At 36.5% G+C, this 26156-nt stretch overlaps 1 protein-coding gene across 3 annotated transcripts in view; it reads right to left on the reverse strand.

Moving 5' to 3' along the window:
- The window catches only part of ANTXR2 (ANTXR cell adhesion molecule 2), a 163700-nt gene that overhangs the window by 69559 nt on the left and 67985 nt on the right, over nt 1-26156 (reverse strand). For all 3 annotated transcript variants that reach the window (XM_067736358.1, XM_067736357.1, XM_067736359.1), the window contains exon 12: nt 20206-20301. In XM_067736358.1, coding sequence (XP_067592459.1) covers nt 20206-20301 — 96 coding nt within the window. The remainder of the gene's footprint in view (nt 1-20205; nt 20302-26156) is intronic.

Consider the following 26156-nt stretch of genomic DNA (forward strand, 5'->3'; position numbering starts at 1 on the left):
GATAGAAAATTACTGACCAAGGGCCAGTAGTGTCTGATAATTCGAGTACACATCCAAGTCTCTATACTAAGAAGAAAAACTGTTTGAAAATATAACTGCCTCACTTCATCTAAAGTCAAATGTTTCAATTATCTCATTAAAGTTTTAAAATTTTAAAACAATAGTAGCTCTGAAAATGAATATCATCAAAGAATTATTACTACTGTTCAGGTATATTCCTATTATCATGAATATGTTTTTTAAAGACTGCATATATTTTAAAGATATATACTGAAACATTTCCAGATTAAATGATATAATTCTGATATTTTCATCAAAATAATTTGGGGTGGGGAAGTAAAGAGGTTATATATGAAATAAATTTAGCCATAAATTGAGAATCATTGAAACTAAGTAGACATGGGAGATTCATTATTTCACTCTTTCTTTTTTTATATGTTTGAAATTTTTCATAATGAAAGTTTTTTGTTGTTGTTACTGATAATGTTTAGTGAATTGACTCATAATTTTCTTCATATATATTACTTTCATCCTCAAATTTTAGTTTAGATCTAAATCTCAGGAAAAAATGCAAACAGTAACTACAATTACATAGATATAACTGGACAGTAATTTAATCTGAATGAATCTTGAACTAGCTCATTGTAGCATTCAAACTTTTGAATGCTACAAGAAATGCTGTTATTTCTATTTAACCCTTCTGTTTAATTCAATTTTGTCTTATCAATAAACATAAAATCCCAGTTCTTTTTACTAATACTGAAGGATAGAAATCTGTGAAGTTTTACATTTAGCCCAGAAACAAATGTCAGGAGAGGATAAAGATTTAAAATAATACTGTGGGAAAATAAAATAAAGGTTATCAAGCTACAGGTGCATTTCCTTTATAAAAAGGAAGCACTCATATTATCAACCTGCACGTCCAATATCAATCAATGAAAACCAGATCTATCAATATTTCACAGTCAACAGGGTCAAAACCAACCTAATAAGCTTCATTTAAGAGCCAACTCTTCTTCCTATCTTCCTTGTTTCTTTCAAGTAAATCACTCTTTCCTTAAAGTTGCAGCCTTAAAATTTTCTCATAATCTATAATTTATTCTCACTTCTAAATGACTTCACCAAATCATTTACCATGTTCAAAAGATTCTTTGAAATATTCTTCTCTCTCTCTCCCTCTTCCTGTTCTATCTTTTCCTCTTTTCTTCCTCCCCACCACGAATTCCCCCAATCCTCCCAAAGCAGACCAGGTTACCTTAATATGTACAGATGCCTATTTGTTCTCCCCTAGCACTGGTCACAATTGATAATTTTCTCTAACTCCAAAACACTGTAACTTCTAAGAGAGTGGATTTTATGTCTGCTTTGTTCCTCACTGTATTCCCAGTACTTAGTAGAGTGTCTAGCACAAAGGAAGCAAAGAAAGGAAGTTAGGAAGAGAGAAAAGGGAAGAAAGTGGGAAAGAGAAAAAAAAGGTAGAGGAACGGTTAAAGGGAGAGGAGGAGGAAGGAAGGAAGATCACGGGAAGAAGGAAGGATTCTTTGCATTCCATTCCTACTATCACTACCTAAAATCACGAACTCAAGATCTCTGGACCTTAAAAATATCTAGTACAATATTTTTCAACTTCTCCAATACACATCCAACCAAAACTTCATTTTTCTGAAAAATTCCCACCTAGCTGTAGTCCAACTATGTTTGAATTCCTGCAATAAAGAGAAATTCACAACTTCACAAAGCAATTTATTCCATTGGCAAGGAACTCACATCTTTTGAAAAATTTTCCCCCCAAAGAAGCCAAAGTCTCCTTCTCCGTAGTTTCCACACTTTAGTCCTGATCCTAGAGTGTGGAAACACATGCATACACACAACTATTTTTAATTCCTGAAAAGAGCAGTTCCTATTTTTGAATACTTGGATAATAACCATATATCTATTGAACTTACACATCTGGAAGCGAAACATCACAACCGTTTTTTGTGTAACGGTCTGAGTTATTGGGTCATTTTGGTCAGTTTCTTTAGTATATATTCACTTGAACAATATCTCAAAATGTGGTTTCCAGAACCGATAAATAACATTTTAAGTGTGGCCGATCCATTATAATTAAATGCATGGTGCTCAGGCAAAACAGATGCACCCGAGCAATTCTCACTTTGATTCTATGCATTTTAACTAATAACATATTGATAACATTGATTGATAGTCTATAATTGCCATAGCTTTATTTTGACATCAATGTCTACATGCTTTATTTGTAGCTAAATTAGACCTCTAGCTTGTTCCTCTATCTCTAACTCATCCTTCATTCTAACCTATGTAGCCAGGTCACTATTTTTCTAATAGAAGCTCAATTGATGGTTTCTCTAGTCAAAATGGATCAAAGGTTCCAGTGGCCACAACTGAACTTGAGGAATTACTGAATTTTGGGAAGAAGCTTACCACTCAGTTTTACAAACTAACATAAAGTGCTCTCCAGAGTTCTCTCACTAGAAAAAGCCCAAGGTACATCCTTCATTCCACTAAGTCTGAGTATAATGTACTCGAACTCATTTTGATTTCCTTGTGAGGATTTCAAATTTACTCTACTTATTACGTGTACATCTTGTACTGATATATAAATTTCTGAGGACTTAAATAGTATTCCTAACCCTGTTCTATGTTATATCTCCTAAGAATTACAGAAATCCCCCTCCATAACACTTCCTTTTTCATGTCATATTTATCATGCTGATTATCCTGCACAGCATCAATTTTTAGCATTAATATGGGTAAACTGAGTCTCAATTTAAAATCCTCATATGACCACTGGTGACAAACTCACAGCAGGATAATGAGAGGCATCTTTGCCTTCTTTATCAGAGACTCTTTATCTGTTATCATAAGCCACAACCTGGAAAATGCAAACTCCTTTTTCAGTACATCTACATGAGCCACCTCTTGAATTGTCATTGGTCAAATGCCTCAGCACGGTATAGTTCGACCCTAACACCCTATGTACAAACATCCCTGCATGTGTACCTCTAACTCCAGGCTGACTGAAGATCCCTTTGCTACCCCCCAAAAAATGACCATTTCCATATTAAGTCCCATCCAGCCGTTACAGAGTAGTCTATCAACTTTCTATCGCTTTATCTAGAAGCTTTAAAACTTCAAACAAGACACGTGCTGCACAGTTGAACAATTCATGCTTCATCTGTTTGGGTTTGTATGTTTATTTTGGAATTTTTCAATTACCCCTCAAAACTGTAGATTTCTTATGGGCAATATCATTTCTCCCTCTTTGAAAATATCACAGCACCTAATAAAGTGCTCTGCAAACAACAGATACTAAAAATATGATTGAAAGTGAGCTGAAGAAACTAGCTGAGAATGTTCGCAAAGGCTCATAGCCAACCTCTAAATTTATAAGAAAAATACAGAGGGAAAAAAAAGATATAAATGATAACCAATAGAGAAAGATTTCCATGAAACTAAAATATTGCTAGTTCCAAAGAAAATGAAGTATCAAATTTCTCTTTCAACCAGTAAAGTCAGAGAGCTAATGAACAAAGACAGATGGGAAAATGTAAGACCATGCTAAGTTTCTTCATCTGGGAAATAAATTTGATTCACTGTAGGTCCTTTCCAAAATGAAAACTCTAATAGAATGATAAAACAAAATACATATCACAATATTTCCACCAAGTCTTTTTTTCTATGCCTTTACATAATTAAGTAGGCCATATGTCTACATACATTTGTATTCACCTTATTCCAGAAAAGAACTTTAGGGTTTGTTTTTCCAATAATGTGTAATTAATCTTATGTATGACTAAATGCATTGCTTATTATAAATTTAAATTGATTTTGAAATCCTGGCAAGTATATTTTCTACATTGATAACAATGAAAACAAAACCCTTAATACTCTACATAAATCAAATTTTGACCTAGTAAATTAAGAGATACCACCACCACAACAACAAATAATAGCACTTTCAGAAACTGAAGCAGAGCAAAGGCTCATCTGTGTGCCGTTAATACTATCAACAATAACGACATTTATTAGTGCTGCCATATGCCACGCACTCTATATTTCTCTCATTTTCATAATAATCCTACGCAGTTACTATGCTTATTTTAAATACAAGGAGAGGGAGGCCTGAATTCAGTAACTTGTCCAAGGATACACAGAGGGAAAACATTAGAATTAGTGTTTAAACTGGTCCATCTTCCTCGAAACTCTGGGTTCAACTTCCTCTGCCACATGACATCCTTTTAAAATAAGGTTTGGATTGCAAAGGGAAAGGGTGCAGGAGAAAAGGCTTAAGATGTGTTGAGAGTTTATTACTTGCTGGGATGCATGCATGGATGGATGGTTAAATAGATGGATGGATAGACAGATAGATAGATGGATAGATGGATACAGATAGACAGATATAGATCAATATTTATGGTAACTGTGTGAGATAGATGTTATCATCTCCATTTTATAGGAACATAACATATTCATTCATATGCCCACCATCATTGCCCTAGAAATGTTGGAAAAGGAAATAAGTTTTGTGTGTGTGTGTGATGTTTCAAAATGCTCCCTCTCTCCATTCTACCACACAGCTTCATAAGTAACAAAGGAGAGTGAAAATAATTTGAAACAATTCAGCCCCAAAGCCAAAAATGGCAAAAGTCTGTGTCCACTGATATTTCTACATTTCAGTAAAATTAGTGCAGGAGAAAAGGAAACCTGACTGTTGGTCCAAATACATTAAAAATAACAGTCATGAGAATCCCATTCTTGTATTAAATAGTGCAAGAACACATTCATCTTTGAAAAGGATGTATTCATAAGCACCATATTTTATGAGAATTTGCAGATTTTAAAAGGCATAATATTGCCTAGTTGCCAGGATTTTTTCCACTTAGCATCCTTCAGCTCGGTATTGAAGATTCTGGAAAACACTTTCACCACTTTGTGAACCATATGCAGACTTTGATTCTTCTCCAAGTTTTTTTTTCGTTTGTTATTATCATCATCAGGGAGGATTACATCTCATCTGCTTAGCTGTTAGAATGAAGATTTCAGTTTGGAGGAGAGCCGATTTCTTAAATAAAAAAAAAAGTTAGCTGCTTCAGGCAACAGTCCTTTTGATCTGCTCATTAACACTTTTCAAATGTTCGAGTGATGTGGGCATTCTTTGAGCTAGAAAATGTCAGTACAGGAGCCTGCAGCCAGCTTGATGCAATCATATGTTCCAATATTCAGAAAAGAGTGAAAAGAACTGTCAACAGTGAACTGCCTTGGATTAAAAAAAAAAAAAGATACTGTATAACGACTGTAGATCAAGTAGTATTTCAGAAGCAGTTCTTGCCAGTGACAGAAACAAATGCCCAATTTATCAGCAATGTCATCTAAGCGCCTAAGAGCCCACAGACTTAGACAAATCATTCTTAGTGTTTACAAAAACTTGTTTAAAATATATGTAGGATTTCCTTTCATCCTTCCCTTTCTTTTTGATAAAATCAGAGAGCAAGTGTAGTGCTTTTCCTCTCATGAATACAAAATTCTCTGACATAAATATTTGGGAAGCCCTTTTCTGAATCCCACAAAGTTAGGTGCTTTCAACATCCAGACCAAGATATAGTCGAGGTTATCTCACCTCCCTTTCCTTTCCTCCTTGACAGACTCATCAATGTTCAAAGAGTCTGCTTTGAACAAATAAATAGCTACTTGGAAGTCTGGACAATAAATATAATTTTAAAGGTCAAATGAGGACTAGGGAGAACAGTGTGAGTTAAGTAAAGTGCTGCTGTCAAAGCAAATAAACTAAGACCAGCAAGGGTTTGATACCTTGTTTTGTAAATGATGCTCTGTTGGAAAACATCACCATGGAAGCAATAAGTACTAACAACACACTCTATTTCAAGGAGGCAACCAAACATAAATCATTTTAATTAATGGTGTAACGAAGGCATATTAAAAATTTAAATTACTTCTGTTTTATTGTGCATTCTAAAAAAAAATCAGGCTGCTCTCAAAGTAACTCAATAAAGGCACCAACAGCCCTCCTCAACAATAAAAAACAAGTGCAATGTAGAAGCATTATTACTATTTGGAAGGAACAGCACAGCTGTTGCTGGCTAAGAAAATGATACCATAGAGCTCCAGTCAGATATATCCTCATCACGAAAGCTCAACTTACTTATAAGAAAATTGGGCTTTAAAAAGATAACTTTTTAAATGTTTTTTTAAAATTAAGATTTATGAGATCTTTCTGTAATGTCTTAAATGCACTAAGGAAAAATGAGCTTGCAATTTTCCCTTGCAGATGGAGAACTTTGGCCAAGGACACTAGACCAAAGTGAACATTTATCATTTCCAGCATATTTAGACATTTATTTGCAGCTGGATAACATACTCTAATTGACAACACTCCAGAAAGCCTTTGTTTCCCACGTCATTAGCCTTACATCTGTAATTCTGGAGAATGTCTGGTTACTCCAAATGATGCAACTATAGGACTGTCAGTTCTGCCATCCTGATAGTAAAACAGATCTGCCATAAACTCAACATACATTCTAAGCTAACAATGATGAAAAGAGCTGTATTTTCTGATATCTCACTCATGATTCAGTACATGATTTTTTTAACCGTTCTTACCCCCTTTTTTAATTTAAGAGAAAAGGAAGGATGCTGCTGATGTTTGTTATAGAGAAGCGGTTAAAGGATGGATGTGAGGATACTCAATGAGCAGGATACAGACTCGTAAACAGACGGTGAGAAATAACTTCACACAAAAATGAAAACTTTCCCCCTTATGGAATAGTTTGCAAACTCAACGTACTCTGTAATTCACTAATGGTAGCACCTAAAATTCCAGCTTTGCATAAGGGTTCTATTATTATTATCATCAGATAAAGTTCTCCAAATATCACTGGTTTAGATCCTATTTGTCATGGAAAACCTAGGTACACAGAGGACACAATTCTGCAACATTTAAAATGATATCATCTCTCTCCTTTATCCTTGAAATTACTCATTAAAATGAACTGAAAGATTGAAAAATTTAAAATAGTCTCATATTAAAAGCATCGTTGGTGGCCAGATATTCTATTGCAGGGGGGTTTCTCTAACCTTTTTTATTCTATGTCCCTCTTTGGCAATCTGGTGAACCTATGAACCCCTTCCCAGAATAAATAAGCTAAATTAAAATACACAGGATTAAAAGGAATCCAACTGTATTGAAATATAACTGTAAAAATCTATTTTTAAAAGCAAGAAACCAAATCTGTGATACAGAAATACTATGTGCTTCTTTATTAATTCATTAAATTATGAAATATAATAGTAGGTCTAGGAACTATCATAATTTTTTGAAGTATAATTGACTTAAAATAGTATATTAGTTTCAGGTGTACAGCACAGTGATTCAATATTTTTATACCATACACACTTATAACAATATTATAGACTATTTTATCTGTGCTGTATATTACATCCCCATGACTAATTTATTTTATAACTTGTAGTTTGAACCTCTTAATCCCCTTCTCCTATTTCACCCATCACCCCTGCTCTCTCCTCTGGCAACCACTAGTTTGTTCTCTGTATCTGTGTCCGTTTCTGTTTTGCTATATTTGTTCCTTTGTTTTTAGGTTGCACATATAAGTGAAAACATACGGTATTTGTCTTCGTCTGTCATAATCTTGAAGTAGTGATATGTATCTGAATATGAATGGGATTGTTCTGGCCTCTTACATCAAATAACAAGCACCCTGAGAAAGCTGACCATGGAGCTTTGCTGTCAATAGGTTCTAATAACATATATAAGTTGGATACTTCTGAAAATTAGAAACCTGTTTCTTCGACAAATCCCTGGTCACTCTGAAACAGTGAGTAAATTCTACTCAGTATGTAAAGCATTGCATATTTACTTTACAGTTACTGAAAACAAAACAGAATGGTAATTCTAATTTTAAAGAATGCATATTGGTTTTAATTGTCGTGGAAACATCTACCATCTTAAAACCTCTTGTACTTCATAAACAGTTTTTGTAATGAGTTGAACTAGAAACATATTACATGTGAATTCCCCAAATCAAGAGCCCTGAGCAGTGATTCTCAACTCTGGCAATTATCAGAATCATTTAGGAAATCTATTAGTTTCTTAAAGCAGCTACAACAAATTACCACCAACTTTGTGGTTTAAAACAACAGAAATTTATTTTCTTACAGTTCTGGATGCCAGGAGTCCAAACAGAGTCTTACAAAGCTAAAATCAGGTGTTAGAAGAGCTGATTGTTTCTTCAAGAGCCAGGGGAGTATCTGCTCCTTGCCCCTCCCAGCTTCTGGTGACTTTCAGCATTCCCTGCCTAGAAGCTGCATCACTTGAATCTCTGCCTCCATGGTCACACTGCCTATTCCCCTTCTGTGGTCTTATCTCCTCTGCCTCCCTCTTATAACGGCACTTGTGATGGCATTTAGAGCCATCTAGGTCATCCTAGATAATCTCCCTATTTCAAGATCCTTAATTTAATCATAACTGCAAAGTCCCTTTTGCCATGTAAGATAACATTCACGGTTTCCAGGAATTAAGACCTGGATATATTTAGGGATCATTATTGAGCCTAATGGAGGGGCTTTCCTAAACCATACTGATTCCTGGAGATGTCTCACCCAACCACCCTTTCCCCTCAGAGAGAGGCACTACCAATGGAAATCTGACAGCTACTACTCTGAGAGCCTTCCAGTTATTAGGAACAGAAAAACACCTGAGAACCACTGCTTAAGATATAAGTAACACTGTCATCTCTGAGTCGTTAATTAAATATCTGTGAACTTTTAATCGCTGAACAATGAATGGTTAAATTATTTCATAAGATATTTTTTAAAAATATGAAACGATTGAATGAAGAATGTGTGACAGATATTGGTGCCTCCGTTCAGGGTTTTTTTTTCCAGTATTTCTATCTTGATAAGAGCTCCTGAGCATATGATTCCCAAAGAGGTGATTGCTGACATAATCTAAATGTGCCTGAAAACAGACATTATAAGCTGTTTAATCATGTTTTAGTTGAAAGGTTAAATATTTGGCCCTAGTACTTAAAAGACAATCAAACCAAAGAAATTTGTAAAACACCAAGCTGAAATAAATACATTTCATTTCCCATGAAAAAGTAATATGACTGATAATGATAAAGTGCAAAATGATCCCTAATAATTTAATGCTGCTTAAAAATTGTTAAAAGCTACAGAAATATAGATCAATGGAACAGGATAGAAAGCCCAGAGATAAACCCAAGCACCTATGGTCAACTAATCTATGACAAAGGAGAAAAGAATATACAATGAAGAAAAGACAGTCTCTTCAATAAGTGGTGCTGGGAAAACTGGACAGCTACATGTAAAAGAATATAATTAGAACACTCCCTAACACCATACACAAAAATAAACTCAAAATGGATTAAAGACCTAAATGTAAGGCCAGACACTATAAAACTCTTAGAGGAAAACATAGGAAGAACACTCTTGGGCAAAAATCACAGCAAGATCTTTTTTGACCCACCTCCTAGAGTAATGGAAATAAAAACAAAAATAAACAAATGGGACCTAATGAAAAAAGCTTCTGCACAGCAAAGGAAACTGTACACAAGATGAAAGACAACCCTCAACACTTTCTCCTCAAAATGGGAGAAAATAATGGCAAATGACTCAATTTACAAAGGATTAATCTCCGAAATATAGAAACAGCTCATACAGCTCAATATTAAAAAAAGCAAACAACCCAATCCAAAAATGGGTGGAAGACCTAAATAGACATTTCTCCAAAGAAGACATACAGATGGCCAAGTGGCACATGAAAAGCTGCTTGACATCACTATTGTTAGAGAAATGCAAATCAAAACTACAATGAGGTATCACCTCACATTGGTCAGTATGGCCATCATAAAAAAATCTACCAAAAAAAAGAAAAAAAAAAAAAAGAAATGAAAGAGGAGACATCAACAGATTCCACAGATATTAACATTATAATAAAAGAATATTATAAACAATTTTATGCCTACAAATTTGATAACAGATTAAATGGATCAATTCTTTGACAGATGCAATGTGCCAAAACTCACACAGGAAGAAGTAGGTGATCTGAATAGGCTGATATGAAAAAAAAAAATCTACAACAACAAATGCTGGAGCGGGTGTGGAGAAAAGGGAACCCTCTTGCACTGCTGGTGGGAATGTAAATTGATACAGCCGCTATGGAGAACAGTATGGAGGTTCCTTAGAAAACAAAAAATAGAATTACCATATGACCCAGCAATCCCACTATTGGGCATATATCCAGAGAAAACCATAATTCAAAAAGACACATGCACCCCAATGTTCATTGCAGCACTATTTACAATAGTCAGGTCACGGAAGCAATCTGGATGTCCATAGACAGACGAATGGATGAAGAAGATGTGGTACATATATACAATGGAATATTACTCAAGCATAAAAAGGAACAAAACTGGGTTGTTTGTAAAGACGTGGATGGACTTAGAGACTGTCATACAGAGTGAAGTTAAGTCAGAAAGAGAAAAACAAATATCATATATTAATGTGTTTATGTGAAATCTAGAAAAATGGTACAGATGAACCTGTTTGCAAGGCATAAATAGAGACACAGACATAGAGAACAAACATATGGACACCAAAGTGGGAAAGGTGGGGTGGGATGAATTGGGAGATTGGGATTAACAGATATACACTAACTAATATGTATAAAATAGATAACTAATGAGAACCTGCTGTATAGCACAGGGACCTCCACTTTGCTGTACAGTAGAAACTAACACAACATTGTAAAACAACTATACCCCAACTAAAAACAAAATTTTTTAACTAACCACATGCTAATACCGACACTGCAGAAATATATTCTCTAACATAATCAGATAAATAACCTGCAACTGTACCATAACACCTTCTGGTACACTCAAGAGATTTGTTTTCACAAGGTTATAGTCTCCTTTTCCCCTTCTTTTCACATCACCTCCTCATTTTTCTCTAGTTCACTTAGCTTCCTTTTTATACTCCAACATTCTACATTTTGTTAGAGATACTTGCTCAGGCCATATTTCTTTTTTCATACAAATTTTAAAGGCTACACTCCATTTAAAGTTATTACAAAATAATGGTTATAATCCTTGTGTTGCATAATACATCCTTGTATCCTATCTTACACCCAGTAGTTTGTACCTGCCTCTCCCCAGCCCCTATATTGCTCCTCTCCCCTCCCCACTGCCATATCTAAGGTGCACTACCTGTAACGGGCTTTGCATTTCAATTGCTGATGGAACTCAGATGGATAAGACTTTATCCCCACCAGGACCAGACCTCAGCAACACATACAGGAAGCAAAGCTTCTTTCAGGGGATTACAGTGATCAAATCTTTCCAGTGGCTTCTCCTCATCCCTAGGGTGAGTTCAAATTCCCTCAAAGACATAGGAGGCCCTCCTTAATGGCATTCACGCCTGGATCCTAAACCATCTTTCAACACTCCCTTTCCCTGGCTCACTTGGCCTCAGCCTAGGACTTCCCAAAGCATGCCGAAATAACTTGTAATTCCACACACACTTCATGGGAAAAGTCCCTCATCAACTGCCAACATCTTATTCATTATTTAAAACTCAGTTTGGAGTCAGTAGCTCCATCCGGTTTCCCTGAAACAATCCCTCAACTCTGGCAAATCCCTCCTCCTTTGTGTTCTTTACACATGTTGCTATTGGGGTGCCCGTAACCCTCCATTCACACTTTGCCCACTCTTCTGTGTTTCATATTAAAATGTGAGTTTCCATATCATATGATAGTCATTTCTGGACCCCAGTTCCAAGCCAGTACTGGCACATACTAGATTGCAAAGGGCTGAATGCAGAATTTACCTCTACCTTCTCCTTGCTTTTTTTTTTTTTTGAATTTTATTTTAATTATTTTTTATACCACAGGTTCTTATTAGTTATGTATCTTATAAATATTAGTGTATATATGTCAGTCTCAATCTCCCAATTCATCACACCACCACCACCGCACCTCTCCCCACCTTTCCACCCTTGGTGTCCATACGTTTGTTCTCTACATCTGTGTCTCTATTTCTGCTTGCAAACTGGTTCATCTGTACTATTGTTCTAGATTCCACACATATGCATTAATATACAATATCTGTTTTCCTCTTTCTGACTTACTTCACTCTGTATGACAGTCTCTACAAATGACCCAATTTTGTTCCTTTTTATGGCGGAGTAATATTCCATTGTATATATGTACCACATCTTCTTCCTATCCATTTATCTGTTGATGGGCATTTAGGCTGCTTCCATGACCTGGCTATTGTAAATAGTGCTGCAATGAACATTGGGGTGCATGTGTCTTTTTGAATTATGGTTTTCTCTGGGTATATGCCCAGTAATGAGACTGCTGGATCATATGGTAATTCTATTTTTTGTTTTTTAAGGAACATCCATACTGTTCTCCATAGTGGCTGTATCAATTTACATTCCCACCAACAGTGCAAGAGGGTTCCCTTTTCTCCACACCCTCTCCAGCATTTGTTGTTTGTAGACTTTCTGATGATGACAATTCTAACTGGTGTGAGGTGATACCTCATTGTAGTTTTGATTTTCACTTCTCTAATAATTAGTGATGTTCAGCAGCTTTTCATGTGCCTCTTGGTCATCTGTATGTATTCTTTGGAGAAATGTCTATTTAGGTCTTCTACCCATTTTTTTATTGGTTTGTTTGGTGTTTTTAATATTGAGCTGTATGAGCTGTTTGTATATTTTAGAGATTAATCCTTTGTAAATTGAGTCATTTGCAAATATTTCCTCCCCTTCTGAGGGTTCGTCCTGGTTATAGTTTACTTTGCTGTGCTGAAGATTTTAAGTTTCATTAGGCCCCATTTGTTTATTTTTGATTTTATTTCCATTTCTCTAGGAGGTGGGTCAAAAAAGATCTTGCTGTGATTTATGTCAAAGAGTGTTCTTCCTGTGTTTTCCTCTAAGAGTTTTATAGTATCTGGTCTTACATTTAGGTCTTTAATCCATTTTGAGTTTATTTTTGTGTACAGTGATAAGGACTGTTTTAATTTCATTCTTTTACATGAAGCTTTCCAGTTTTCCCAGCACAACTTATTGAAGAGACTGTCTTTTCTCCAATGTATATCCTTACCTCCCTTGTCATAGATTAGCTGACCATAGATGCATGGGTTTATCTCTGGGCTTTCTATCCTGTTCCATTGATCTATATTTCTGTTTTTGTGCCAGTAAGATACTGTCTTGATTACTGTATCTTTGTAATATATTCTGAAGTCAGGGCGTCAGATTCCACCAGCTCCATTTTTTTCCCGCAAGACTGCTTGGCTATTCGGGGTCTTTTGTGTCTCCATAAAAATTTTAAGATTTTTTGTTCTAGTTCTGCAAAAAAATGCTATTGGTAATTTGATAGGGATTGCATTGAATCTGTAGATTGCTTTGGGTAGTATAGCCATTTTCACAATATTGATTCTTCCAATCCAAGAACATGGTATATCTCTCCATCTGTTGGTATCATCTTCAATTTCTTTCATCAGTGTCTTATAGTTTTCTGCATACAGGTCTTTTGTCTCCCTAGGTAGGTTTATTCCTAGGTATTTTATTCTTTTTGTTGCAACGGTGACTGGGATTGTTTCCTTAATTTCTCTTTCTGATCTTTCATTGTTAATGTATAGGAATGCAAGAGATTTCTGTGCATTAATTTTGTCTCCTGCAACTTTACCAAATTCACTGATTAGCTCTAGTAGCTTTCTGGTGGCATTTTTAGGATTATCTATGTATAGTATTATGTCATCTGCAAACAGTGACAGTTTTACTTCTTTTCCAATTTGTATTCCTTTTATTTCTTTTTCTTCTCTGATTGCCATCACCAGGACTTCCAAAACTATGTTGAATAATAGTGGTGAGAGTGGACACCCTTATCTTCATCCTGATCTTAGAGGAAACACTTTCAGTAATCTTAGAGGAAATGCTCTCAAACCATTGAGAATGAAGTTTGCTCTGGGTTTGTCATATATGGCCTTTATTATGTTGAGCTAGGTTCCCTCTATGCCCACTTTCTGAAGAGTTTTTATCATAAATCGGTTCTGAATTTTGTCAAAAGCTTTTTCTGCATCTACTGAGATGATCATATGTTTTTCATTCTTCAATTTGTTAATATGGTATATCACATTGATTTGTGTATATTGAAGAATCCTTGCATCCCTAGGATAAATCCCACTTGATCATGGTGTATGACCCTTTTAATGTGCTGTTGGATTCTGTTTGCTAGTAGTTTGTTGAGGATTTTTGCATCTATATTCATCAGTGATATTGTTCTGTAATTTTCTTTTTTTGTAGTGTCTTTGTCTGGTTTTGGTACCAGGGTGATGGTGGCCTTGTAGAATGAGTTTGGGAGTGTTCCTTCCTCTGCAATTTTTTGGAAGAGTTTGAGAAGGATGGGTATTATCTCTTCTGTAAATGTTTGATAGAATTCACCTGTGAAGCCATCTGGTCCTGGACTTCTGTTTGTTGGAAGATTTTTAATCACAGTTTCAATTTCATAACTTTTGATTGGTCTGTTCATATTTTCTATTTCTTCCTGGTTCAGTTTTGGAAGGTTACACCTTTCTAAGAATTTGTCCATTTCTTCCAGGTTGTCCATTTTATTGGCATAGAGTTGCTTGTAGTAGTCTCTTAGGATGCTTTGTATGTCTGCGGTGTCTGTTGTAACTTCTCCTTTTTCCTTTCTAATTTTATTGATTCGCGTCCTCTCCCTCTTTTTCTTGATGAGTCTGGCTAAAGGTTTATCAATTTTATTTAACTTCTCAAAGAACCAGCTTTTAGTTTTATTGATCTTTTCTATTGTTTTCTTTGTTTCTATTTCATTTATTTCTGCTCTGATCTTTATGATTTCTTTCCTTCTACTAACTTTGGGTTTCGTTTGTTCTTCTTTCTCTAGTTCCTTTTGGTGGAAGGTTATATTTTTTTTGAGATGTTTCTTGTTTCTTGAGGTAGGATTGTATTGCTATAAACTTCCCTCATAGAATTGCTTTTGCTGCATCCCATAGGTTTTGGATCATTGTGTTTTTGTTGTCATTTGTTTCTAGGTATTTTTTGATTTCCTCTTTGATTTCTTCGGTGATCTCTTGGTTATTTAGTAATGTATTGTTTAGCCTCCATGTGTTTGTGTTTCCTGTAACTGATTTCTCATCTCATAGCATTGTGGTCAGAAAAGATGCTTGATATGATTTTAATTTTCTTAAATATACCGAGGCTTGATTTGTGACTCAAGATTTGATCTATCCTGGAGAATGTTCCATGAGCACTTGAGAAGAAAGTGTAATTTGCTGTTTTCAGATGGAATGTCCTATAAATATCAATTAAATCTATCTGTTCTATTGTGTCATTTAAAGCTTGTGTTTCCGTATTAATTTTCAATCTGTATGATCTGTCCATCAGTGTAAGTGAGGTGATAAAGTCCCCCACTATTACTGTGTTACTGTCGATTTCCTCTTTTATATGTGTTAGCATTTGCCTTATGTATTGAGGTGCTCTTATGTTGGGTGCATATAGATTTATAATTGTTATATCTTCTTCTGGATTGATCCATTGATCATTATGTATTAACCTTCCTTGTCTCTTACTTTTTTTTAGTCTATTTTTTCTGATATGAGTATTGCTACTCCAGCTTTCTTTGGATTTCTATTCACATGGAATATCTTTTTCCATCCCCTCACTTTCAGGCTGTATGTGCCCCTAGGTCTGAAGTTGCTCTCTAGTAGACAGCATATATATGGGTCTTGTTCTTGTTTCCATTCAGTGAGCCTGTGTCCTTTGGTTGGAACATTTAATCCATTCACATTTAAGGAAATTATTGATATGTATGTTCCTTTCAACATTTTCTTAATTGTTTTGGGTTTGTTTTTGTAGGTCCTTTTCTTCTCTTGTGTTTCCCACTTAGAGATGTTCCTTTAGCATTTGTTGTAGAGCTGGTTTGGTGGTGCTGAATTCTCTTAGCTTTTGCTTGTCTTTAAAGCTTTTGATTTCCCCTTTGAATCTGAATGAGATCCTTGCTGGGTAGAGCAATCTTGGTTGTAAGTTCTTCCCTTTCATCACTTTAAATATATCATGCCACTCCCTTCTGGCTTGTAGAGTTTCTGCTGAGAAATCAGCTGTTAACCTTATGGGAGTTCCCTTGTATGTTATTTGTTGTTTTTTCCTTGTTGCTTTTAATAATTTTTCTTTGTCTTTAATTTTTGTCAACTTGATTACTATGTGTCTCAGCATGTTTCTCCTTGGGTTTATCCTGCCTGGGACTCTTTGCGCTTCCTGGACTTGGGTGGCTATTTCCTTTCCCATGTTAGGGAAGTTTTCGACTATAATCTATTCAAATATGTTCTCGGGTGCTTTCTTTCTCTCTTTTCCTTCTGGGATCCCTGTAATGTGAATGTTGGTGTGTTTAATGTTGTCCCAGAAGTATTTTAGGCTGTCTTCATTTCTTTTCATTATTTTTTCTTCATTCTGTTCCACAGCAGTGAATTCCACCCTTCTGTCTTCCAGGTCACTTACCCGTTTTTCTGCCTCAGTTATTCTGCTATTGGTTCCTTCTAGTGTATTTTTCATTTCAGTTATTGTATTATTCATCTCTGTTTGTTTGTTCTTTAATTCTTCTAGGTCTTTGTTAAACATTTCTTGCATCTTCTCGATCTTTGCCTCCATTATTTTTCCGAGGTCCTGGATCATCTTCACTATCATTATTCTGAATTCTTTTTCTGGAAGGTTGCCTATCTCCACTTCATTTAGTTGTTTTTCTGGGGTTTTATCTTGTTCCTTCATCTGGTACATAGTCCTCTGCCTTTTCATCTTGTCTATCTTTCTGTGAATGTGGTTTTCATTCCACAGGTTGCAGGATTGTAGTTCTTGCTTCTGCTGTCTGCCCTCTGGTGGATGAGGCTATCCAAGAGGCTTGTGCAAGCTTCCTGATGGGAAGTACTGGTGGTGGGTAGAGCTGGGTGTTTTTCTGGTGGGCAGAGCTCAGTAAAACTTCAATCCACTTGTCTGCTGATGGGTGGGGCTGAGTTCCCTCCCTGTTGGTTGTTTGGCCTTAGTTGAGCCAGCAGTGGAGCCTACAGGCCCTTTGGTGGGGCTAATGGTGGACTCTGGGAGGGCTCACACCAAGAATTATTTCTCAGAACTTCTGTTGCCAGTGTCCTTGTACCCGTTGTGAGACACAGCCATCCCCGTCTCTGCAGGAGCCCTCCAATACTAGTAGATAGGTCTGGTTCAGTCTCCTATGGGGTCACTGCTCCTCCCCCTGGGTCCTGACGCACACACTACTTTGTGTGTGCCCTCTAAGAGTACAGTCTCTGTTTCCCCCAGTCCTGTCGAAGTCCTGCAATCAAATCTTGCTAGTCTTCAAAGTCTGATTCCCTAGGAACTCCTCCTCCCATTGCCTGACCCCCAGGTGGGAAGCCTGACATGGGGCTCAGAACCTTCACTCCAGTGGGTGGACTTCTGTGGTATAAGTGTTCTCCAGTTTGTCAGTCACCCACCCAGCGGTTATAGGATTTGATTTTATTGTGATTGTGCCTCTCCTACTGTCTCATTGTGGCTTCTCCTTTGTCTTTGGATGTGGGGTATCTTTTTTGGTGAGTTCCAGTATCTTCCTGTTAATGACTGTTCAGCAGTTAGCTGTGATCCCAGTGGTCTTGCAAGAGGGAGTGAGCGCATGTCCTTCTACTCCACTATCTTGAACCAATCTCTCTCTCTCCCTGCTTTTAAACCTAGTTTAAACCTAGTTTAAGTTTTATGCTCTGATTCATTTATTCCTAGGTCTAAATGCAAGCTCATATTCAGGGCTAGCTGCTCTACAGTCTGTATTTCTAAATGTAAAATAAAGATGTTTCTCTCTATTAAGTAAGTTGCAGAAATTAGTAAGCATTCATGATGCTTCTGATAATAGGAAGCCCTCCTGACATTGTAAAAACATGCCTTAATGGTGTCCCTCTGTGCCTTGCATAAAGAAATATACTGCATGATTCCCAGTCTGCAGAGACCCAGGGATGGAATGGATCTATTCTCACCACCTGATGATTGAATCTTCTCTATCATACCCCATTTGATGGTGGAGACTTCATTTGAGTACATCTAGCAACCTCCCAAAGAAGCCCATTTCAGTCTTCACAAGCGTCCTTTTAAAATACCACTTTGGGGCTTCCCTGATGGCACAGTGGTTGAGAGTCCACCTGCCGATGCAGGGGACACGGGTTCGTGCCCTGGTCCGGGAAGATCCCACATGCCGCGGAGCGGCTGGGCCCGTGAGCCATGGCCGCTGAGCCTGCGCGTCCGGAGCCTGTGCTCCGCCACGGGAGAGGCCACAGCAGTGAGAGGCCCGCATACCGCAAAAAAAATAATAATAATAATATAAAATAAAATACCACTTTGACACTTTTGAGCCCTCTGGTCAGTATTATATGAAATTGCAAAGTAATGAAATAAGGAAATCCACCATTGTGAAGTTTAAATTAGAAAAACAAGGAGCACACATCACATTAAGGCACCTTTTTGCTTTTTAATTTGAGACTCAAGAGTGCTAGCTAGCCTAAAATCACCATATCTAAGACAATCAAGATTACTACAGGAAACCGTTTGAGCATAAATTGCTATAGCAGGAAACTGATTAGTTCAGCAAAGAGACAGGATGTTTCTTGTCTCTACTGTTGTCTAAGTTAATTCTGTGCCTCCTCCATGGGCCAACTGCTCTGAGATAAAGGATTGTAAAGTTGTCTCATGAAAGCAGACTGAAGTACAATGAATAATAAACGCAGGAGTAATACAAAGCACTGCCTGAAGTTGCAAGGAAGCGGAAATCAGTCAGCAGCGGGGAGGGAGAAAAAGGCAGTCTAGTAATATTATGTAAAACACTACTCTGACCTACAGAATATAAAGTTCTGTATAAAGTGCTGATAAGGAAAGGAATATTATCAAAATAGGTAGTAGCATGCTTTGAAGGAGCGCTTCTTCAGAATAACCTTTTCTACGAAGCCTGAACAATCCAAGTTGTATTGCTTGAAACGTGCTGATGTTTTTTACTCAACGTTCCGCCCTGTGGCAGGAAAAATAATGGCTCTATAAAGATGTCCCCATCCTAATTCCCTGGAATTGTGAATAAATTGCCTTCCAGGGCCAAAGAGACTTTGCAGATGTGATTAAGGTTAAGGACCTTGAGATAGGAGATCATCCTGGATTATCCAGGTGGGTCAAACCTAATCACATGGTTCCTTAACACTGGAGGTCCTTTCCCAGCTGGGCTCAGAGTCAGAGGAACGTGTGACTACAGAATAATGGTGACAAAGATGCAACGTGGCTGGCTCTAAAGGTGGAGGAAGGGGCTCACAAGGCAAGGAATGGAGGTGACTTCTAGAGGCTGGAAAACGCAAGGGAACAGATTCTGTTCTAGAGCATTAAGAGAGGAATGTATCACTGCGGATACCTTTTAACCCAGTTTAGCTCAGTGAGACCCATGTTGGATCTGTGATTACATAACTTAGATAATAAATTTGATACCAAATGTGTGGCAATTTGTTACAGTAGCGCTAGAAAGCTTATTACCCATATTCTTTCAGCGGTTTGACTCAAACATGAAAGATGACACAACCTGAAATCAGCTGTCGTAACTTCAAAAGTGACTGTTTAACAGATACCCTAACATTTGCACATGACTTATTTCTAAAATGTTTTTCTAAGAGGCAAACAGAGAAGGTCCTGAAATAGTAGATCTTTCAAAGAAGTAATGAAACATTCAATAAGCACTGAAAAAAAACCAAACAAACTGACAGATTATCAACCTCTCTCAATGAATCCAGCAGAACATATCATTCAATTTTCTTGAAATTCTTTTGTACTTGCATGGAAAACCCTTTATTCCTACAACCTGTCCTACCTTCTTTTCCCCTTCTTCCCCCAAATCTGACTTTGAAGGCTTTTTGTGATGAAGTTTTATAATAAACATTTATTGGCATGCATGAATACAATTTATTATAATGACAAAAACTATTAAAATTCAATTTGCTAATTGAAACTTTGCTGTTGTTGAATATTGATTCATATTTCAGCCTTACTTTACATCTTGATGTTTAAAAAAAAAAAAGAGTAGGATTTCAAATCCTCACTCACCACTTTGCAGCAAAGGGGCCAAAACCACCACATCAAACCGATGCCCAAGAGTAGCAGTAACACCAAAATAGCAATGATGGCTGCAATCCCACTAGACTAGAGGAAGCACAAAACAAAAACAAGGATGTCAGCAAAGTTTAGGGTCAAATCCCAAACACATATTTTTTAAGGAAACATCAGAAAAAGTTACAGAAAACATCATAATCTTAAACCAGATTTCTCTCATATTCCTTTAAATTCTATAAATTACCTTATACCCTATTTATATTATATTTTACTTTATTACATTTATATAATATATTAAGTATATTATAATCTATTTGTATTAAATTTCCTTATCTTATATTTCATGTATATTAAGATAGGCAGTAATTAGTATAAACATCTTCCAAACTGTTTGAAATTATGCCTTAAAAAAAAATAGGAAAAATCACAATTTGGGTTTGTGCGAATGGTCTGTACGGTCCCTACCTTTTGTCTCTGGGAAAGGATTATTCTGGTTACAAGCATGATTACCTCTAGGCAGAATTTATGCAGAATTTTCCCAGACTTTTTGATAATGGAAAATTATTAAATGGTAGGACAAGATGATTATCAAAAATCACCAATCAGGTGGCAAACCAACAACAATTGTTCTTGTATGCATCAGAAAAGAATGCAACCTCATGCGTTCATATATCAGAAGACGCCTCAGGGCAGCTCACTCACTACCCACACAAGAACCACACTGGTGCTTTTTCACTTTCTAATGACGATCTCCTCCAGGTCTAACACCCCTGCTCTGGGCTCTGCCTCTGACCCCCTTCTTCTACCAAATACCTCCACATCCTATAAGGCTTAGCTTAAGCCACTTCCTCAGGAAGACTTCCTTGTACCTTCTGGCTAGAAAATGCCCCTCCTTACTGTACAAGGCATAGTTCTCTGTACTTTAATCTTAGAATTTATCACAATATATTTACTGATTTATTTGCTTATTTATTTATGATGAACTACAATTTTTTATTTAATTTGTCTTTTCTATATTCACTGTGAGCTCTAGGAAGGCAGCACCTATGCCCAACCTACTTAATAATGTGTACTCCATGTCTGGCACTTAAAACTATTTACTAAGAGAATGAACTCCAAATAAATAAGACTGAAAAAGCCACAAAAACAAAGAAGAGTGTTTGCTGAATTTTTAGTGCAGAGATAAAGTTTCCAAGAGAACGAGCTGTCTCTTCCAAACCACTGCTCTCCAGGATCCCCAGTAATCATGTTTGGTTTGTGGGGTTTTTTTTGGGGGGGGGAGGGGAAGATTTCAAGGAAGAAAAAAAAACTGTAAATAAATCAATACACTGTCTGGGTGGAAATTTGGGCCTTTATAAGGCAGCTTTTCAGGGATACATTTCCTATCATTCAAAACAAATAAGTAGTACAAGCCCAGAAGTCAAGGCAGCAGCCACATTTAGCCCAAGAGCTGACAGAGAGAAAGGCTGAGTGGGAAGAACCTATCAGTTTCCATCTTAGAATAGCATTGTCTTAAAAATATTAGTCTGGAGGTCTAATTTTAAGCAAGTTGTTTAATTTCTCAGGGACTCCATTTTCTAATCTACAAAATAAGAAAGTCAGTTGTTCCCAAAGCATAAACTCTTTGTGGCAAAGCTATAACCAGGCTATCTCTCTTAAAAAAGCACTGCACACATTAGCATATTTTTAAAGCCCTGAATGGCTCTGTAGTAAAAAAGAACAGTCCAACTTATATCAACACAGGTCAATTTTTTTTTCTCATAACATTATCAATATCCTATAGAACTCGGATTTCCTAGAATCCATTTTGGGAAATGTTAGGATTGATCAAAGCTAAGAGACTTTCAGATGTTGAAGCAACAATGGTGGTAGCATTTAATTAGAACATTTTATAATGGAATTTGAATTGTAATACATAATAACCTATGCATAAAGAGATAATGATTTTTATGTAAACAGTTATTTGTAAATAACTGAAAAGAGAAGAGAAGGTACTTTTCAAAAGTATTACTTTAGGGAGTGCTAGCAAAATATACTTGGTATAGCTAATCACAAAAATCTTGAAATGTGTGTCACAGTTTCCCTATATCATTTGTTAGTATCACAATGGAAAAAAAAGAAAAAGCGATTACCATATATTGACTTGGAAACTATCTCCAAACAGATAAATTTTCAAAGATGTTGATTACTAACAGCACTTCAGTATTAGTAAATCCATTAAAAAAATAATTCTCAAAGCAGCATAGACCATAAAACATGTATTAATTTCAGAAATTTTTTTAGGAAAAGATTAAGAATCAAGTATACATGAACAATTAAAGCTATCCTTTGATTTCTAATTTTGCATCTGGATGCAAGAGGGAATAACCATACAAGCTATTTATGTAACTAATGTTAGGTTGCAAATGAACCAAAACAGACACCACCAAAATATCACCTAGAATCCTTGAGTATGTCATTTAATTTATTTTTCAGAAGACAACAAAAATAACTACAGAAACTTCACACACAGACACATACACATACAATCTTCATGAAGCTCTAATATTTACTATTAGACCATTCTTAAGGCACTTCAAGATGTTACCACATATTTACCATAAAAAATTAATTTAAAATTTAAGAAATGAGAAGACATGCAGTCATCTTGCAACTTCTTGATGTACAGTTTGGTAGAATGAAAGTGTAAGCTCAACATGTGATCACTGATGTAACCTAAACGTCTAAATCAGTGTCTTGCACACAGAAAGTTCTGTGTGTGTGTGCGTGCGCGCATGTGTGTGTGTGTGTGTGTGTGTGTGTGTGTGTGTCAGAGAGAGAGAGAGAGAGAGAGAGAGAGAGAGAGAGAGAGGAGATAAATACTTTATAGGAAATTTCCTGGCAAATATCTAAGTTCTCTGTCCTCAAAACCAAAGAAAGTAATTCAGAGCACACATCAGGATACTTATGAAAACACTCAAAGTGCAACTTTCTACACAGAATTCTAAACGTTCACAAACAAATCATACAATTCTCCATAGGCTTGATTATACTAAGCTCTGAAATCTAGACAAACAAGAATATAATGGGAAAAGAATGTCAAAGAAATACATAGAAAACTATGATATCCTATGGGAGAAGTGTTGTCAAATGTATAAATTCATGATTCCACCTTCAAATATGAGGTCTTACATACGATAACCCCGACCTGTGACCGTTCATGTATGGAATGAATGCAGCCTTCCCCACCAGACCTTTCCCACATGAGGACCGAGCCATGACATCCATGGAAATGCTCACCATGTGGCTGTGCACACCACTTCCAAAAGGGTTGTATGAACATTTGTTTTTCCCTTTTCTTAGAATTCAAATCCTATGTTCAGAAATAAGGACGTGAAACTGGAGGGTGTGAATATGCTAAAAGTTTAGTGGTTAGTTTTTTCTTTTTACAAATGTGTCATGAGCAGGAAATTCGGAAAATCATACTGACAGAATATAAAGTAGATGGGCTGGCCATGATAGGCAGTCAAAATTCTTGGATTTTCTTTCAAAAATGCCCCAGTTAGGAACACTGACAAAACATTATGCACATCCAGATGCAAACATACATTTAGTATAATAATATTATTATCTCAACTGATTCTGAAAATTAGTCTACAAGAAAACTGACTATGAAAATACACACTTTCTGAAGACCTACAGACTTAATCTTTATCACATTTAAGAGAAGCATGATGGAAAACAGGTCACAGTAAGCAAAGAATTTAATGCAACCCGAACTTGCCATAAACACAGCCCTGGATGCCCCGGTCCCAGACATTAGCTCAGTTCACTGCATACAAATCTAGGCTTTCCCAGTTCCTTTGTTTTGATTTGCCAGAGCCGTTATCAGAGCATGAAAGACTTCAGCCATGAAAGGGAAATAATTTCATTGCTCACATAACTTTATCAACAAATTAAGAAAAGGTCAAACACACAGATTTCAGTCCTATGAGCAGATACTATGCTGCAGAGTCAGATGAAACTAGATCTGGTTACGCAGAGTTATGTATCATAGGTGGAAACTAAAAGCCTCTCACCTCTGTTTAGGTGTGCTGCTCTTTAAACACTAGGCAGTTAAAAAGCTGCCAAAGCTATAATGTTGCACAAGTCTTCATGAAGCCCACAGGTTAGTTGGTGGGACAACCCTTGAACACACAATCATAAATGTGAGAAGTATGGAAGGAGAGTACAACAGAAACAGGGCAAAGCAGGAACTAGCCTGGTCTGGGGTTCTGAAAGGACCTCCTGAGAAAGTATAAGAAAGCCCAGGAAGGGAGAGGAGGTCGAATGAGTGGCTCATTGCAAGAACAAGAAAAGACAACTTTGTCTGAAAAATAGAATTTGAGAGGGCTTGGTAGCACCTGAAGCAGCTGAAGAAAATAATGAAACACAAATTTCTGGAAAGCAGTAATCCTCTTTATAACAGAGAGAATTGGCCAATTGTTGGGTTAATATCCATTTGTTAGATGACCTTCCAATCAGCCATTTGTTGGATCAATTCTTCCTAGCTATAGTTCTGAACAAGTAGCATTTTCAGATGTCTACAAAGACAGTTAGCTGAGGAGTCCAGTTGGAGATTTAGTACCCAGATGTTGGCCAAGGCTTTGAAGCCAAAACTCTTTTAAGGGTTAAGTTGGGGACATACCAGAACCTTGAGCTTGATTTTAGGGTAAAAGGAATATATTTTCTAGTCATCCTGGACACATTCAGTCTTTGAACTTCATCTGCATCTAATTTCCTTTTCTTCATTAAAAGGAAGTTATAATGTACAACGAAAAACTTCACTCCGCCAAATAGAACTGAAATTCTAGCTAACAGAATAACAGATGTATGAAAACAAATCAGAGTCACTACTGTACTTGCAAAACAACTATGGGAAAAGAGGAATCACTCAAAAATTTCAAACGTGTGTGAATAGCCTGTTGCAATCTATCTAGAAAATAATTAATCACAGCAACCACATTAGAATAAAACAGACACAGAAATGGGGAACTAAACCTCCACAATTTTGCTTCCATGAATTTAGAGCTAGGGGAAGAAAAAATAGTCATAAAATAGATGATGATTTCATTTACTAGATTCTTTTGAAATATTCCATAACAGGAACTAGCAAACTATGGCCGAAAGGCCAGATCAGCTCATCTGTTTCATAAGATGCCTGGCAAGCTAAAACAAATTTTTTACATTGTTACATAGCTGAAAAAAATTTAAAGAAAAATATATTATCAACACATGAAATTCAAATTCTAGTGTATATGGTATGTTGAACACAGCCATGCCCGTTTGTTTATATGTCTATGGCCGCCTTTGGGTTACAATGGCAGAGTTGAGTAGTGTAACTGTATAGCCCCTAAAGCCTAAAATAATTACTATCTGACCCTTTACAGAAAAAAATTGCCAACCTCTGTCTTATATAAATCAAATTAGGACCTGGTAACGAATGGAAGATTGTGCAAGTATTCAGGCCAGGGGAAGACAAACTTGGGTTCAATTCCCAATTCTAGCATTTACTCGACTATGAAACTGAGCAAGCAATTTAACCCCAGGGCCTCCAGGCTCCAAGTCTCCCCTTTCTCGGGGGCAGCAAAAGCTGAAATCAGCCAATATTCTGCTCATCAAGCTGTGTAGCATGCTGAGGGTTGGATCCACCTACTAGCAGAAGCATCTTCTAATGTGTTTGCATCAATGTGCACTAAAGATTGGAGGTGGCTCTCTGTTCCTCAGTTTTCTCATCTGTAAAATTCAGGTAATAGTAATAGCCTCCTCTTGAGTGGTAAGAATTAAATGAAATCATGAAGTGCTGAGCACATGTGTCTGGCACTTAATTAGTGCTTATAAAATTTGTTCTTAGTATTATTATTCTAAAAGAATCAGAAGAGCAGTGGCTCCAAGGGGGGAAAAAATACATCTTTCACTGAATGTTT

The sequence above is a fragment of the Pseudorca crassidens genome, chromosome 4 (assembly GCF_039906515.1).
Source record: "Pseudorca crassidens isolate mPseCra1 chromosome 4, mPseCra1.hap1, whole genome shotgun sequence".
Taxonomy (NCBI): Eukaryota; Metazoa; Chordata; class Mammalia; order Artiodactyla; family Delphinidae; genus Pseudorca; species Pseudorca crassidens.